Source organism: Rhipicephalus microplus, chromosome X, assembly GCF_043290135.1.
Source record: "Rhipicephalus microplus isolate Deutch F79 chromosome X, USDA_Rmic, whole genome shotgun sequence".
Taxonomy (NCBI): Eukaryota; Metazoa; Arthropoda; class Arachnida; order Ixodida; family Ixodidae; genus Rhipicephalus; species Rhipicephalus microplus.
In genome coordinates, this window is record NC_134710.1 from 329,884,161 (window position 1) to 329,899,065 (window position 14,905).

The 14,905-nt window shown below is 45.4% G+C and overlaps 1 protein-coding gene across 4 annotated transcripts in view; it reads left to right on the forward strand.

Annotated features, from left to right (window-relative positions):
- Positions 1 to 14,905, forward strand: part of LOC119161253 (28S rRNA (uridine-N(3))-methyltransferase) — a 35,915-nt gene that overhangs the window by 6,649 nt on the left and 14,361 nt on the right. For 3 of the 4 annotated variants that reach the window (XM_037413629.2, XM_037413628.2, XM_037413627.2), the window contains exons 6-7: positions 4,634 to 4,896; positions 7,886 to 8,039. In XM_037413629.2, the coding sequence (XP_037269526.2) occupies positions 4,634 to 4,896; positions 7,886 to 8,039 (417 nt within the window). Of the gene's footprint in view, positions 1 to 4,633; positions 4,897 to 7,885; positions 8,040 to 10,957; positions 11,123 to 14,905 lie in introns of all 4 variants that reach the window. The other variant, XR_012887414.1, reaches the window with a different exon arrangement.

A 14,905-nucleotide genomic window follows, 5' to 3' on the forward strand; every position in this document is an offset into this window, starting at 1 on the left:
TCACGTGTTAAATTGGAAAAACAAACATGTGCGCTTGAACCTCAATAAACATGTTTGAGAGGGTTGCAATACAGCATTGCACAAATGCAGCCACACTTATTTTTGCGTGCTTTTGCACTTTATGGGCTTTCTTTAAATACAAAAAAAAGTTCCACGGAGGAGATATATTGTTGTAAAAAACTACACTGGTTGTTTTTGAATGCCACTATCATGTAAGAAAAATGTGGTTAGTCTTAAGACGGATACTAATACATATTTTCCTGATTCAACATAATCAATTAAGTAGAATGTAAAATACTCTCACCCTCATTCAAGAGGTATCCTTCAATCATTTTAGGGATAATGGGATGAATTTGTCCCGCTTTTTCTACTTCAGTAAAGATTTGTCGACTGCTTCCTGTTGCCGTCAACTATATGCTTTTTTTTTTGCTTCAGTGTATCAGAAACATTTAGGAAAACATGAAAACATATTTGGCACATTTGCGATGCATGGTATTTGTGATTTTGAGTTTAAATTCATCGTTCTGTTGAATTTCTTTTAAAACTGCCGTCAGTTCTAAAGTTATAGTATTTTTTTTTCTCCTCTGGATCTTGAGAGAAGTAATTTTAGCATGCAAGTATACCGTATTTACTCGCATAATCCTCGCACTTTTTTGCCAGAAAACGGATGCAAAGTTGGGGGGTGCGAGAATTACGCGGGGAAAACTTTCTACGAAAACTCAGAGAGCGAAAAAGAAAACGAAATGGCTGCATATCGGAATTCTCACAAAAGCACCTTACAGCAAGCTTTAAGAAGTACTAATTAGAACTTACCTCAACAATAAAAGCAGAGGTTCAACACAAGGCAAGATTTATTTGAGACATGAAAATGGAAGCAAATGGTCGAGAATTAGAATACCATACGCGAAGCTTGTGGGCGTTGCAGGCGTAGAGATAACGGCCGGCACTCAAAAGGAGCCCTCAAAAAGTAAGCGTAGGACGTCAGTATTGGGCTGATGGCTATTTAACAGAATCGTCCGCAGTTCCCTTCTGAAGAAATAAAGTTTACCATCAATCCCAGTTTTAGGCACATGGCAGGCCCAACGCGTCTTGGTGGCTTTTAGCTGCCGTCACCAGTAGCGAACACTAAACTCGTAAGCTCCGAAGGGCCTACCGGCGGCGCTGTTGCCGTTGTTTAGCGCATGATCTATCGCTTGCAACTTGAAGCAGCCATGTGGCTTCAGATCGCCCCATAACGTGCCAAGATTACCGACACAGCACACAAAACACGCCGCAACGCGCACTGGCCACTTCGGGTTGGCTTTGATTGGATCTCCGTGCAATACGTTTGATGCTTAAGAGATGGCGCCAGATAGTGTGCGCTATCATCATCAATGGCTGTAACGAGCAGACGACATTATTGCGGCAGTTTTCGGGGGTGCGATAATTACTCGAGGGAAAAAAATCATATTTTTGGGGGGCGATGTGGGGGGTGCGAGAATTATGCGAGTGCGAGGATTACGCGAGTAAATAGGGTAGTTTTTTTAATTGGAGCTTTAAATCGGCCAAAAATAGTGTTAGAAGTGCGATTGAATGAAATATGAAGCAATTTCTTGCTTAGCCTAACTACATAACATGCACACGTAACTGTTTTTTCAAGTTTGATAGTCATTATTGCTTCAAAAAGCAGCATTTTACTATGTAGAAGGCCCTCAAGTTTTTTTTTATTCTTTTTTTTTTTACTACGAAAGCAATGGCAACGAGACCAAAAGCTCTGGCTGAGACGCTCTTTCTGAAATTGAGGGCCAAAGGAAAAAAATGACAAAATTGATGATTTGGACAACCAGAAACAAAAGAGAACATGAATGTACAATATCTGTGAGAAAAGCTAATTTCTCAGGCTTGGATAGAGTTCACATATCTGATTCAGCAGTTGTAAATGCACTTACATTGATGTGGCCTGCTTTCATTCATGACAATCTTATGTATGGGAAGCAATTTATGTATAACTAAGATGTTCATCCTTATATACACCAACTACAGCACTGCACGAGCCCAGCCCGCGGGCCTGGTAAGGCATTGTTGGATCAAGCCGGGCTCGGGCCCATGATTTTCGGGCTCGGGCTTGACTTGATTTGATTTATATGTGGGGTTTAAGGTCACAAAATCACCATATGATTATGAGAGACGCCGTGGTGGAGGGCTCCGGAACTTTCGACCATTTGGGGTTTTTTAAGATGCACCCAAATCATAGCACACAGGCCTACAGCATTTTCGCCTCGATCGAAAATGCAGCCGCTGCAGACAGGATTCGACCTCGCGACCTGCGGGTCAGCAGCCGAGTACCTTAGCCACTAGACCACCGCGGCGAGGTAGGGCCTGGGCTTGAGTCAGGCCAGTATTAGGCCCGGGTCACATATACATGGTGTTTCAAGAAATGCGTCCGATGTTATTTAAAACTTACAGGAAGGAAGCATATGCGTGCCACGTGCGGCGTTCCCTTTACTTTTGGCAGATGGCATCTTCAGATCTGTACAAATATTAATTATGACTGTAATTAAAGAAATTAAAACAATCAACAAATTTTAAACAATTTAAAACAATAACTTTTCATTTAGTGTGTTTTCGAAGTGAAAACACACTAAATGGCTGTAGACTAAGTGGCTGTAGACTATTCGTAGGAAGAACTTTGATTCGCCCATTTGACTCGACCGTCTATTTTTATTGGTGAAAATTTTAATTGTTTTTATTTCTATAATTACTGCTATAATTAATCTTTCTACACATAGGAAGATGCCTTCTGCTAAAGTAAACGGAATGCCGCAGGTAAGGCGCAGATGCCTCCTTTCTATAATATTTAAATAATATTCGACACATGAAACCCCCTTTATATTGATATAATGGCGTGTCTACGCTGTTAGGTTTTGTTGCTTTGTGGGGTTTAACATCCTGAAGCGACCGAGGTTACCTATGATGCTGTGGTTGAAGGCTTCAGCTAACTTAGACTACCTGGAGTGCATTAGCATGCACTAAAAACGGAAAGTACAATACCTCTAGCACTTTGCTTCATCGGTATATCCTGCACATAATTTCAAGAAACTCGCAATATGTTTCTATCATTATATTGAGTGAAAGACCCTCTAGCAAAGCATAAGGAAAGGTTCACCAGATGGTACTGCAGCAACAGCAACGGTAGACTGCTAACGTTATATAGTGTATATAAGATGTGCGCGCTTGTATCTAGGGAAAAAATTTCAGTATGCAGATACGCTCGCATGCCCACCACGTTATTTTCCGTGCGCGTGCTTCGTAGACTCGTCGACACGACTTGTGAGTCATGCATATCTCCGGAGCTGTTGTTGGTGCGCTTTAAATGCAAGATGCTGAATGATTCTTATCGCAGGCACGCAAATTGACGCAAGTGTTGCCATTTTTTTGTGCTAGCAAGGCAGTTAGCATTTGGCAATTAGCCGGAATTTGAACAATTTTTTGCTTATATTCACGGTTTTACAGCCACCTTCGTGTTTTTCGTGTTTCGACAGTACAGTTGACTTTCGTTAATGCAAACTCGAAGAAACCTCTGAATTTTGTTTCAGTTTTCAAGAGGTTTGAATTATCAGAAGTTCTCAGATAGATGACTGTGGGTGAGGTGACGCCACACATGATTAGGCATGGACTTTATCACACTGTAAAATTTGGTAGGTGTCTTTAACCCTTAACTGCACGTAGTAAAAAAAAGGATAGGTGTGAAGTCTATAATTTTATTGGCCATTTACTGCCGATAAGAACTTTTAAAGAAATCGTTAATTTCTAACTACTTTATTGCGCGTGTTTGACAACCGTATGCTAGAGAACGCGCGAGAGAGAAGGGAGACGCCCATGTCGTCTGCTACGATGCTCATTGGGAGCAGCCACCACGAACGTCATTTCCGCGTTCAGTTAGAATTTTTGCGGTTTTATTTTTCTGAAGCCGCGCCAGCAGTCAAGGCCGCCACGGATTCGCCGGTAGCGCCTGTACTGAGAGCAGCTGTGTGTGTGGTGTGTTTTGTGAATCAGATTGCTTTTGGGTTGTTTCCGAACTACTGATACCGTGAGTAAACAGTCTTGGGCAAATTGCGTAGGCGGACTGCACATACGACGTATTTGCTTGCCGCAGCGTCGCTAGCATCAGGACCCGCTTTTTCCCGTAGGTCCCGCAGCATGTTCTTCACGGCTCTTAAACGCATGTCAAGCTTTAATCCGGTCGGCTCATTACGCTGTTGCAGGCACGGCCGTACTTCACTGTTCATGTTTTGAGCAATTTCGAGGCTACCGAGGGTCTTGCCAACATAATGGATGCATATCATTAATAATTGCGAGTTTAAACTATCAATTGTTCATAATACGCCCCAGTTGTTTGTTTTTTTTACTTGCAGCGAGAGCGGTGCAAAAACGTGAAACAGTTGTTCAATCACTGAGTATGTCCTGTTTTAAAATAATGTCCTGTGGAGTTTCAAAAGGTGTGTGCATTACATCTCTCCTGTAGTTTCACTTGTGACCTAATGAAGGGCAATGCATAAGCTCTACATAGCGTTTTGGTGTTTGAACTTTCATTGGGCCATGCTTCTACTCCCAGCATAGCACACACTCATCACTTTATGTTATTCTGCTGCAGGTGAAGATAGACCGCTGTTTGCAACCAGGAGTGCGAGTTACAGTGAAAATGAAAGAAGGGGTCCCTGGCAAGAAGCTGCGAGGCACTGCTGTGTCACCATCGTGTCCCCGAACAGAAGCAGGCCTCTATTGGGGCTATGATGTCAGGGTAGCTCGTAGTCTTGGGGCAGTCCTGGCCGAGTGCCCTTTTCCAAGTGGCTATGACATCACCCTGGGCACTTCAGAACGAGGGACACCTGTTGATGAGCTTGAATTGCCTCATCGGTAAATATTCATTTTAGGCAGTACCATAAAATTGTAACCGTTCTAAGAGCAAGTTTGTACTAGTGACACTTGTTTTTATGAGGTCTTAAAACATGCAATTCTACACTACAGTACATACGAGCTGGTTTTGTATTATGCTCACAACACTTAGGCTGCATATAACTGCCAACTGTTAAAAATAATACATCCCAAGGTTATGGTGTCGGTGAAAATATGTCGGTGCAATACAAACAATTATAGTTCTCTTCAGGAATTATATTTCTGTGCTGGCACAGAAAATTGTGTAAAGATTACATTATAGTTTGCACATTGTGATAGAGCATTGTAATAAAAACAGCTTACATGGCGTTAGGGATTGTCAGCGTGCTCTAGAAGCGAACCTAGCGTGCTAGTCTGTAGTGGTTAGAGAGACTGTATGAGCCAAGACAGCAGCGATTGCAGCTTTTGAAAGAGCTGTTTCTGTGTGTGGCCTTTGATGAGAGAGTGCGTTTCTACCACTGTAATCAGCGATTTATGAATGGTGGTAGGCAAAGTTCTGCATGTAGTGTTGAGTATGAAAGAGAGGTCAACCTTTAATAAACTAGCTTTCACAATACACTGTTGAAATGAGGAAGGTAGGGGCTGCTTTGGTAAAAGCAGCATGTCAAGAAACAGAGCTAGCATGCACTGGCAAGTGTACTGGTAGTTTTGTAGATGACATTATTGTGACAAATTTTTGAGTAACCATGTGCTAGTAAACATTCTACTCAGTATTGGTTTTATACGAGACAAGTGACTGACTCGAGGTTACGGTGTCTGAAAAAGCAGGTGTGGAGTACACCGAGTGTGGGGCAGCACTCGCATGTGAGGCAACTGAGTGCTTCCTCACATGAACATTAACATCTTCTGTGCCATGTTCTGCATTTTCCATGTTCTGCATTTTCCATGTGTTTTGCCATGTTCTGCATTTATGCATTTTCGAATGAGGCGAAAATGCTGTAGGCCTGTGTTCTCAGATTTGAGTGCACGTTAAAGAACCCTAGGTGGTCAAAATTTCCGGAGCTCCCCACTACGGCGTCTATCATAATCATATGGTGGTTTCGGGACGTTAAACCCCACACATCAATCCAGTTCATTTATTGCATGGAAAAGACCGAAAGCGCAGATGCTGCTTCCATTGCTGAATGCGCCATATCATTCTGTGAAGCAGAAAAAAGTGGCATGCATGGGTAGCCTCAAAAAAAAAAAGGACATACAAGCCTGGCTTTCCGAAAGGGTGTTGTGTGGAGCAGCGACAAGGTAGAGGCGGAGCTTATGAAGCTTGTCAAGAACGCACACGCATGTGAAGATTGTGTGGACTGCAATGCAAAGGCTGCTGGTCACCTCGTTGTGCGCCTACCTCCCTACCACTGCTGAACCCCATAGAGTTCGTTTGGAGTGACGTTAAGGGCTCCGTAGCTGCAGCAAACAGCATGTTCAAGCTTTAAGACGTTGATACTTAGCTGCGGCAAGGAATAAAGCAAGTGACCGCTGAGAAGTGAAAATAAAGCTTCAGATTGATCAATTCAATCATTTGTTCAATTATGGCTCATAAGAACTGGTAAAGATAACAATAGAAAAGGTCAAGCTAGTTCATTGCAATGCTGGTTGTCGCGTCTGAAAATAAGCAAAACAGATCAAAAAGGTACCAAACATCATCTGCTATGAAAATCAAAAGATAGTATAGTACACCTACTTCCCCACAGATGGGGCCACCTGACGAATTAACAGATGTGACATGTGCGTAGGAACTGTTGTGACTCTCGTCCATGGGCGCCATGCTGGCCATGAGAAGCATAGCCGGGCTGTGTTCCCATGTCCTGAAACTCCAGTGCATTTTTCTCGCAATGAGCGTCAAGCGGCAGGAAGCAACAAAGGGATGATAATGTGGCGACTTTGGCGGTCCGTGAGCCAATATCCCTACAGGCATCTCCTCTATGATGACTTGTTTGGAGTGGCAGCGAGCCATACCGACTGCGCACGTCGTGTCTAAGCGATTAAAGTCTCTGATCCTTTGCTGCCGTTCCAGGGAAAGACGGCAGGAAGCACTCATCTGCCAACTTGTTTCGTAAAGGACCCCACTCCATCTCTTCAGTGAAACTGACCGGAGGAGCATTGTGTCAGGAGGTGCAATGACTATTCGGCAGCCGTGTGTTGTTGGCTGATGCCATGGTGGGTGGCATCATGTGTGTGATTGGTGTTTCAATCAAGGAGGAGTAGCCCGAGAGGGCTCAAAACGACGCTGCAAAGTTCTGTACGTTGCTCTGAAGCGTGGTGTAATGGTTCACCACCACACTCGTGGTTTGCGGAACTCTAACCTCTTATGCTGTAAATAATTGTAAATAGTGCCAGTAGACCTGTTAGTTTTTCGAATCCCCAACTTGTAAGCATTATTCCTTCTACCTGGAGTTGCTCCACGCTACCGGAGTAGTTCAGGTCCGATGAAACCCTGACGTCTCAGCAACCCATGTCAACGGGGATGCGTCGGGTAGACCCAGTCCGCAACAGAACACACTTATGAAGAGCGCTCTATCATGATTTGTTTGAAGTGCCCGTACCGTCCACAATGCTGCCAACAGCTTGTGAAGCGCAGTATAGGACCTGACTGGCGAGAGCATCGCGCGGATGTATCCATAGCATGTGTCATGCAAATTCAACAATTTTTTTCATCGGTATCCAGTAACTGTTCTAACAAATGGCTGCCTTGAACTCTGCAACTTCCAAAAATTTATCAGGCACTGCTTAATTTGCCTAACTACTTTGGTTAAAAAGTCACATAGCCTCAAATTCTTTGACCAGTTTTTTTTTAAAGCTGCATGTAATAGCTTTCAGTTTGATTCCAAGTAAGCATAGAATTTCAGAGAATGGTTTATAAACCACTGTTGTTTTTTCTTTATTCTGCTGATTATCTAGTACCTGTATGGCTATAGTAGATTCGTGTAACGACAGTAAGTTGTTTCCTTTGTTGCAGGTTCGAACACGTACTTGTTGTGTTTGGAGGCCTCAAAGGCTTGGAGGCAGCCCTTGAAGCAGATGAAGCTCTGGATGTTGACGATCCTGAATTCTTATTCAACTATTATCTAAACACATGTCCTAGCCAAGGATCAAGAACTATTAGGACAGAGGTATGTCTGTAGTTTGAGTAATCTTTATCTCCAACTGCTATTATGGATAAATAGAAAGTCGAATCCACTCAATCAAATCTTTGGGATAAGTTTGTGTGCTTGTCTAGGACATGCAGCTATAATATGTAGGGATTGTTGCAGAGGAATAAGAATTGTGCTGGTTTATGAAATGTGTTCATGTTTTAATTGTGTGCTTGTGGCAGTGAATATGGTCATAAAAGCAAGGGTTGAAGCAGTGATGGTGAGACTATCAATTCAGACATAGTATATGTTTGACCTTGTTACCTGAATTGAAATGCTTGATTCACAAATTGAATACTTCCTGCTATTAATTTTTTTTAATACTCCAGCCCTTGTCAACTTGAACAGATAACAGATCTTAAAGTATCAGTCAAGTAGAACTTCTTTTTTCATGCCATGTTGTCAACATTATATAGTACCACAGATTTTCCCGCTCACATTAAATCCAAGTGCCAGCTTAAATAATCTGTATGCCATTTAAATAATCTGAAAGCCGAGCTATTTAATCCAAGCACCAACATATTTAATCCAAGCGCCAACTCAATGAGGCCGCGTGCCAGTGAGTTTAATCCAAGTGCCACCGTGTTTAATCCAATTGCCAATGACTTTAATTCAGGTACCAGTCAGTTTAATTCATGCACCACAAACACATATAGTTGGTTATTTTATATAGTATAAATGTCAGAATAATGTAAACATGGACTCACAGGAAGAAACTTTTCCCTCGCCTATACATGCTAGCGCTTATGAAATAAAGTGCACAGTGGTATTTCCCCCTAACATTTTGGTGTTATAGCTTCAAAATTTAAAAAAAAATGTTTACTAATTGCATTTATGGGTACTAAATGTATTTGCTCAAAGAGTTCATGTTAGTCTATGTTTCGTCGCTGCTGCATTATTCCAGCTAACTATGTACACCATCGCATATGCATGGATTCGTGCCGTTTGCTCGGCAAACAGAATTTGGCTACTTATTCGCTGAGGCATTCGCGATCGTCTGCTCAGTCCGGTGAAAACAATGGCAGCAGACTGATGATATTCATTTATTCTTGAAATCAGAAATAACCATTCAAAACTGAACTTCCATTTATTTCGGTTCATGTAAAATTAAGTTTTTTATATAAGCATCACCAGAGATACTCCTGTTTTCATGTAAAAGATGACGCTAGTGTTGCTGTTGCTTGAAGCACGCGTTTATCGAATACACATAACTTTGTTTATGATGAAATGAACATTTATGTTCCGAAACAGTGTTCCCGAGCTTGAATAAAAGGTAGCAGCTAATATGAATGTAAAATATGACTTCCGTTTTTTACATCAGGATCATGAGTTTACGTCTTATGTGCACTGCAGGACGAAAATGTCTTCAAATTATTTCTAATTCCCTCTGTCCTGTGAGGGCCCCCTAATTTACTGAGCACGTACCTGTGTACCTGCTTTTGACTCATCACTGCCCATGGCCAGGTTTACCATATCTTGGTGTGCATTCCAGCACTCCAATAAACATACTATGTTTCTCGCATTACATGGCCTGGCCCGGTCATATAATGCTATACAAATCCAATTATGAGCTTTCATAATGAACATGAAATATTTGTTAACATGTTACTGCTTTTCCTTTCGTTGCCATTAAAATTACTCCACTCGGGCTAAGCACTCATCTACAAACTTGCACATAGCAAAGTATAAGCGCTCCAAAAACAGCTCAAGCGAACCGCAGTGGTAATTTTTTTTTCTAACTAATAATAGTGGCGAATACCAATAATAATGATTTATTTTACCTTGCGACTATTGTCTTTATATTGTAGGAACTGCATTTCAATTGCAGTTCCATTTTTACGCCCCGTATTCCGCTTTTTGTGCATGAATTAAACTGTCTGGCACCTGAATTAGTCATTGGCAATTAGATTAAACATGGTGACACTTGGATTAAACTCATTGGCACTTGTTTTAAATGCTTCGCACATGAAATAAATAGCTCGGCGCTCAGATTATTTCACTGGCGAGCAGATTATTTAAGGGGGGAGGCTACCTTTGAAGGGCAACTTTTTTGTTTGTTGAGATATCTTAATGAAATTTTCAGGGTACACTAATAGCAAAGCCATTTGAATAACCACAAAGTTTCATGCAGTTATGTTCACTGGTTCCCAAGTTACAGCCATTTATCAGGGTAGTCCACATGGGTCCCTTAGTCAGGGTCTGGAGAATTTGAAAAATGTGCTAGCACTGTGAAATTCACTATGATGATTCCTGGATAGGTGCTTTAGGGCAAGACAGAGCCCTTTTTTTAAATTTCCTTGCCAAAAAATGTTAGCAGAGCACTGAATTTAGTGTTCACAATTTGGCTCTCATCAATGAAGTTTTAGTTAATTATTACAAATTACAGACACAATAAATTGAAAAAGCGGGCTTGTCTTGCCCTGGGCAATTTATTAAGGTGCATAATAAAAAAAACCTGATAGAAATCAGACCAGCAGTTCCAGAGAGATCACCTGACTAAGCAGCCTCACTGGCCAAAAAAGTCATTCTGAGAAAATTGACTTCGAAAGTTTCAAACATTTATTATGGTCTAAAATGACCCTGCAGAGTAGCTAGATGTGTCCTTAGGCTCTCTTTTTTTTTTGCCGCTTTTCCTGCTTCTCATTCATCCGTTTCTGAGCCTTTCTCAGACGCAGAGAGTCTTTCTCTGCAGCTCGTTGAATGGTTAGGTGGCCAGGTGTGAGTCCCACTGATGACGAGAACTCTTGAGTGGCCCTGTAGCAGCCGGCATTACACCGCAAAACTGCGTCATGCAGTGCTGTCTCGACAGCAATCAATGATGCATGTTGCTCCTTGGGCATCAAGGACCATAGGACAGAATGGAATGACTCCGATGCATTTTGCGTCTTTGCTCCCAGGTAGCGTTGCAGTAGAGAAGCCTGCGAAAGGCGCTAGTAGACTGGCAGCAGCGCTTCTGCAACGTAGCCCAGAAGATTGTATTTGTGCTTTGGAGGTGGCACGCCATTCCCCTTGCAGGCATTATGACGGCACCACGAGTCTGCACCTTCCGGGCACAAGTCATGGTGAGGATCCTCGTCAGTTGAGGTGACGTGATAATATGACGCCATCACTGCACGCTGCATTGCAGCCACATTGTTTGAATTGTTCCACAGTGCCCAGCCATAATAGTCTGTGAGTTTATCAATAAGGGCTTTTATCAATCTGCCCTTCCCTCCCAGAGCCTGTTCGCTTTTCTGCACAAGATTACGTAGGGCTGTGCCCATCCTCTTCCGGACATGGTTCAAGCATTCTTCTTTCACAATAGGGACTAGCCCATAAACATTGTCTTGTTGAAGGGCAGAGAATGTGGCGCTGTCCCCATCAGATACAATGGTTGTATACCGGAATTGTGCTTGGACAGTGAACGTGAGAACAGAGTTACAGCTGCTTCAACCTCCATCCTCCCAGACTTGGCATCAGTGTTTTTTTGGCACACATGGTGCTTCAACCAGCTTGCATAGCCCTCGTCTTCAGACTTCGGTCCTACCTGGCAGCCGAGACACTGATTCGATAAAACTACAGCATCCAAGATGAGGCCTGTGTGATACTCGATGATTGCACCAACTCCAATGGGAGATGTATGTCCGCGCTTATGCCACGTGCCATCATAGTTCACTGTAATGTCCTTGCAGAAAGATGGGTCCATCTCCTTGTACACCTTTTTCACAGCAGAAGCCGATTCTTCATAGAATTTATCCAGGGTCTGTTGCTGTGGTTCTCTGAATTGCTTCAGGTGCCTCTGGAAAGTTCTGTGGTGCAGGCCACGGTGGGAAACATTCATAGTTGCCCAAAAGTCGTTGAGGGCTGTCTGTCCCTTCCCTATTTGTTTCATGGCCGTAATGGCTCTTATATTCACGTCGAAGGCCCTTGACTCGTTCTGACGAGCAGAGCTCCACGAACTTGAAACTATTCCACAATGTGGACATACCAGCTCAAGCTTCGTGGCAATTTCAAGCTGGGTGCCTCCTTGAACTTTCATCCCGGTCGCGAGGCAGCGCGGGCACGGGGTCTTGGACAGCATGTCGCTAAGGGCATCCCCTTGCACGAGGAAATATCTCTCGCCTTCGGTCGTAGCGGTGGCAGCTTCGGGTTCAGGCATCATCGCTTGAAACTTCCTCTCGGTCGCTGGCATAGCGCCAAGCTTTCGTTGCACAGCAGCACGCTCTCTCTCCGCCGTCGCCAACTCCTCGCACGTCCGAAAACGTGTTTGGATGTGCACAGTCGACGACGCGGTCTCACTGTTCGGGGACGGAATCAATGCGGTTGGCGAGCGCGACACACCAGGCGCACTTGAGCACGAAACACCAGCCTCGCTCGTCACGACGGATCCTTGTGCCGATGGTGTAGAAGTCTCGTCGCTAGAAGCGTCGACGCAATCGTCTTGAAAAGATGAAGCGGAAGCATCGGTGCAACTGTCGCCGCGCGTGGGCGTGCAGATGAGCTTCGCCATGCGTACGAGCTTCAGCTGACGCTTTCTTGAACTGAACGCGTGCCGAGTCTTGAACTTCGAAATGCCCATCGTGACCGTCAGCGCAACAATCCCCGTCCCGTGAACACAGCGGAAGATCGTCTCGTAAAGACGGTAGAAGATCGTCTCGTGGAGACGGTGCCGTTGTCAGATAGGAAGGAGACACGGCGCCGAAACGCTTTGTCCCAGAGTCACACTTAACTCATCAACCCATCATCATCCTACGTCTGTCCCGGAACCGCCTCCCCCCAGGGTTGTGTGGGGGGAAGATTTGTTTCGGGCAGACGGCTATGCCCTGGCAAGGGGGCCACCGTTCGGCGCCAGGCACCAAACAGACGCGGCCTGCCTCCCGGCATACAAGCCAGGGAGGCCCGACAAAGGGACTACCCTCCGGCGAAGCAACTTCAGTCGCAACGCGCAAAGTGAACGTACCCTGGCAGGGTGGGCTATCGCAGCGCGTAGGGTGCGCTGCGGTCATGGCCCGTCTCCTGACCGCTAGGGCCCAGCGAGACTCGACACAGGGGCTACCCTTTGGCACGGTAGCTCTCGCCACCACACGCAAAGTGGACGTACCCAAAAACATGGCAGCTGGACAGCCCTCGGTTGCGGTAACTTCAGTCACCACAACCAAAGTGCCCGTGCCCTCACACTGTCGCGCGGCTGAGAGCCTGCGACGACACCCCTTCAGGGCGGATGGGCTATCGCTCGGCGCGAGCCGCTTTGCGGTCATGGCCCGTCTCCTCACCACAAGGGCGCAGCGAGACACAATCCGTCCTGTCGGGTCTACGGGACTACTATTTGATGCAGAGGCCAGTGCCGCTGCACGCAAACCAAACGTACCCACGGAAACCGGCACGACTGAAAGCCGGCTTAGTCCTTCGCGAAGAAGGGAGCCACCTTCCGCCTCGACGAGTAGAGTTGCCGAGCCTACAGAAGGGGCCAACTCGGACCTTGCGGGTAAAGCCCGACAAGGTGACAGGATCACCTTAGCACATGCGAAGCTCGGGTGAAAGACCATGCAGACCAAACTCTGGGGTGACTGGCTCACTAGGCCTAGTCGTGGAGCCTTAGAGAAAGCCATCATTAAAAGTTGATGGTTATCTGCCCTCCTGCCTCACTGAAAATCACTGCCGGACGGTGCCACGTCTCGTAAAACTTCTTTGCACCAAGGCGCTGCCACTCTCGGTGGAGAACGAACCAGACCTCCTTCCGTACTTTTGCAAGCACTTCGTGAAGCTCGGGTCGCTTGCCGTCAAAGACGGCACAGCACCGTGCAACCCACACTTGGTACGAGCACTCAACAAGCAGAAGCACGTATTGCTTAGCCGCTTGTCGCGACAGGGGATGGAGAAAACGAACGGTGTTGAAAGGAACACCTGGGTGGCCAAACAAGCTAGCTATCCTTCGATGGAGGGCAGCTGGTAGTGCACACTGAGAGAACACGTGAACCAGGTCCTCCATAGTGCCACAAAAAGGGCACGCTCCTCGTTGAGCAATTCTTGTGAAGGGCCTGAACCTTAGAGGCAGGCGATCTCTGGCCAGGCGATACATGAATGTAGCGTGCTTGGCGTCCAGGAAACTGGTGAAAGATAGAGGAGCACGTGTGACGACCGATCGGAATGATAGCAAACGGGGCACACAAAGAACGCCGGCATTGCAAGCGCCGGTGCAGACGACGAGCTGGCGCATGCCGGAGAAGCAGCTACGTCATCGCGCGCAGCAGCCAATAGGAGCCGCGCGTTCCCCCATTCCCTCGAGAGGCGCGCGTTTTGTCCAATCGCGGCTTCGCATCCAGGCAGCGGGACATTCGAAAGCTTCCGCGAGCCCCCCAATCGTGAGCGACTCCCGCCTCGGAGCGCCACCGCCCCTGCCGCGGGTGGCGAAAAAAAAAGCGCAAGAATTCACGAGCAAAACAACATCAAGATGGCGGCGATCGGCCGAGCGGTTGGGAAATGGCGAGCGCGCGAAGTTGGGGTATTTTTGCCGCTCGCTCGCCGCTTGCCGGCTGCCGCGGCATGTTATAAAATTTATTTGACGTACTTTCGCGATGAATTAGACATTGATATTTACAGTAGAGGCAGTTTATGAGTCATACTGCCCGAGTATGTGGTTTTCAAAAAATCGACTTTTTCGCGATTTTTCGGTTTTCAAAGGGCGCGTCCCCCCTTAAGCTGGCACTTGGATTAAAGTGAGTGGGAAAACCTGTAGTATTCAAATTGAAATCTACTACTACTTGGTATTCACACATGCCTGATGAAAACAGTTGGTGCAGGATAAATTTAATAAGTGTTAGGTCAATGCCTCTGTTTATACAGGGTGTTTCAAGAAATGTCTAATA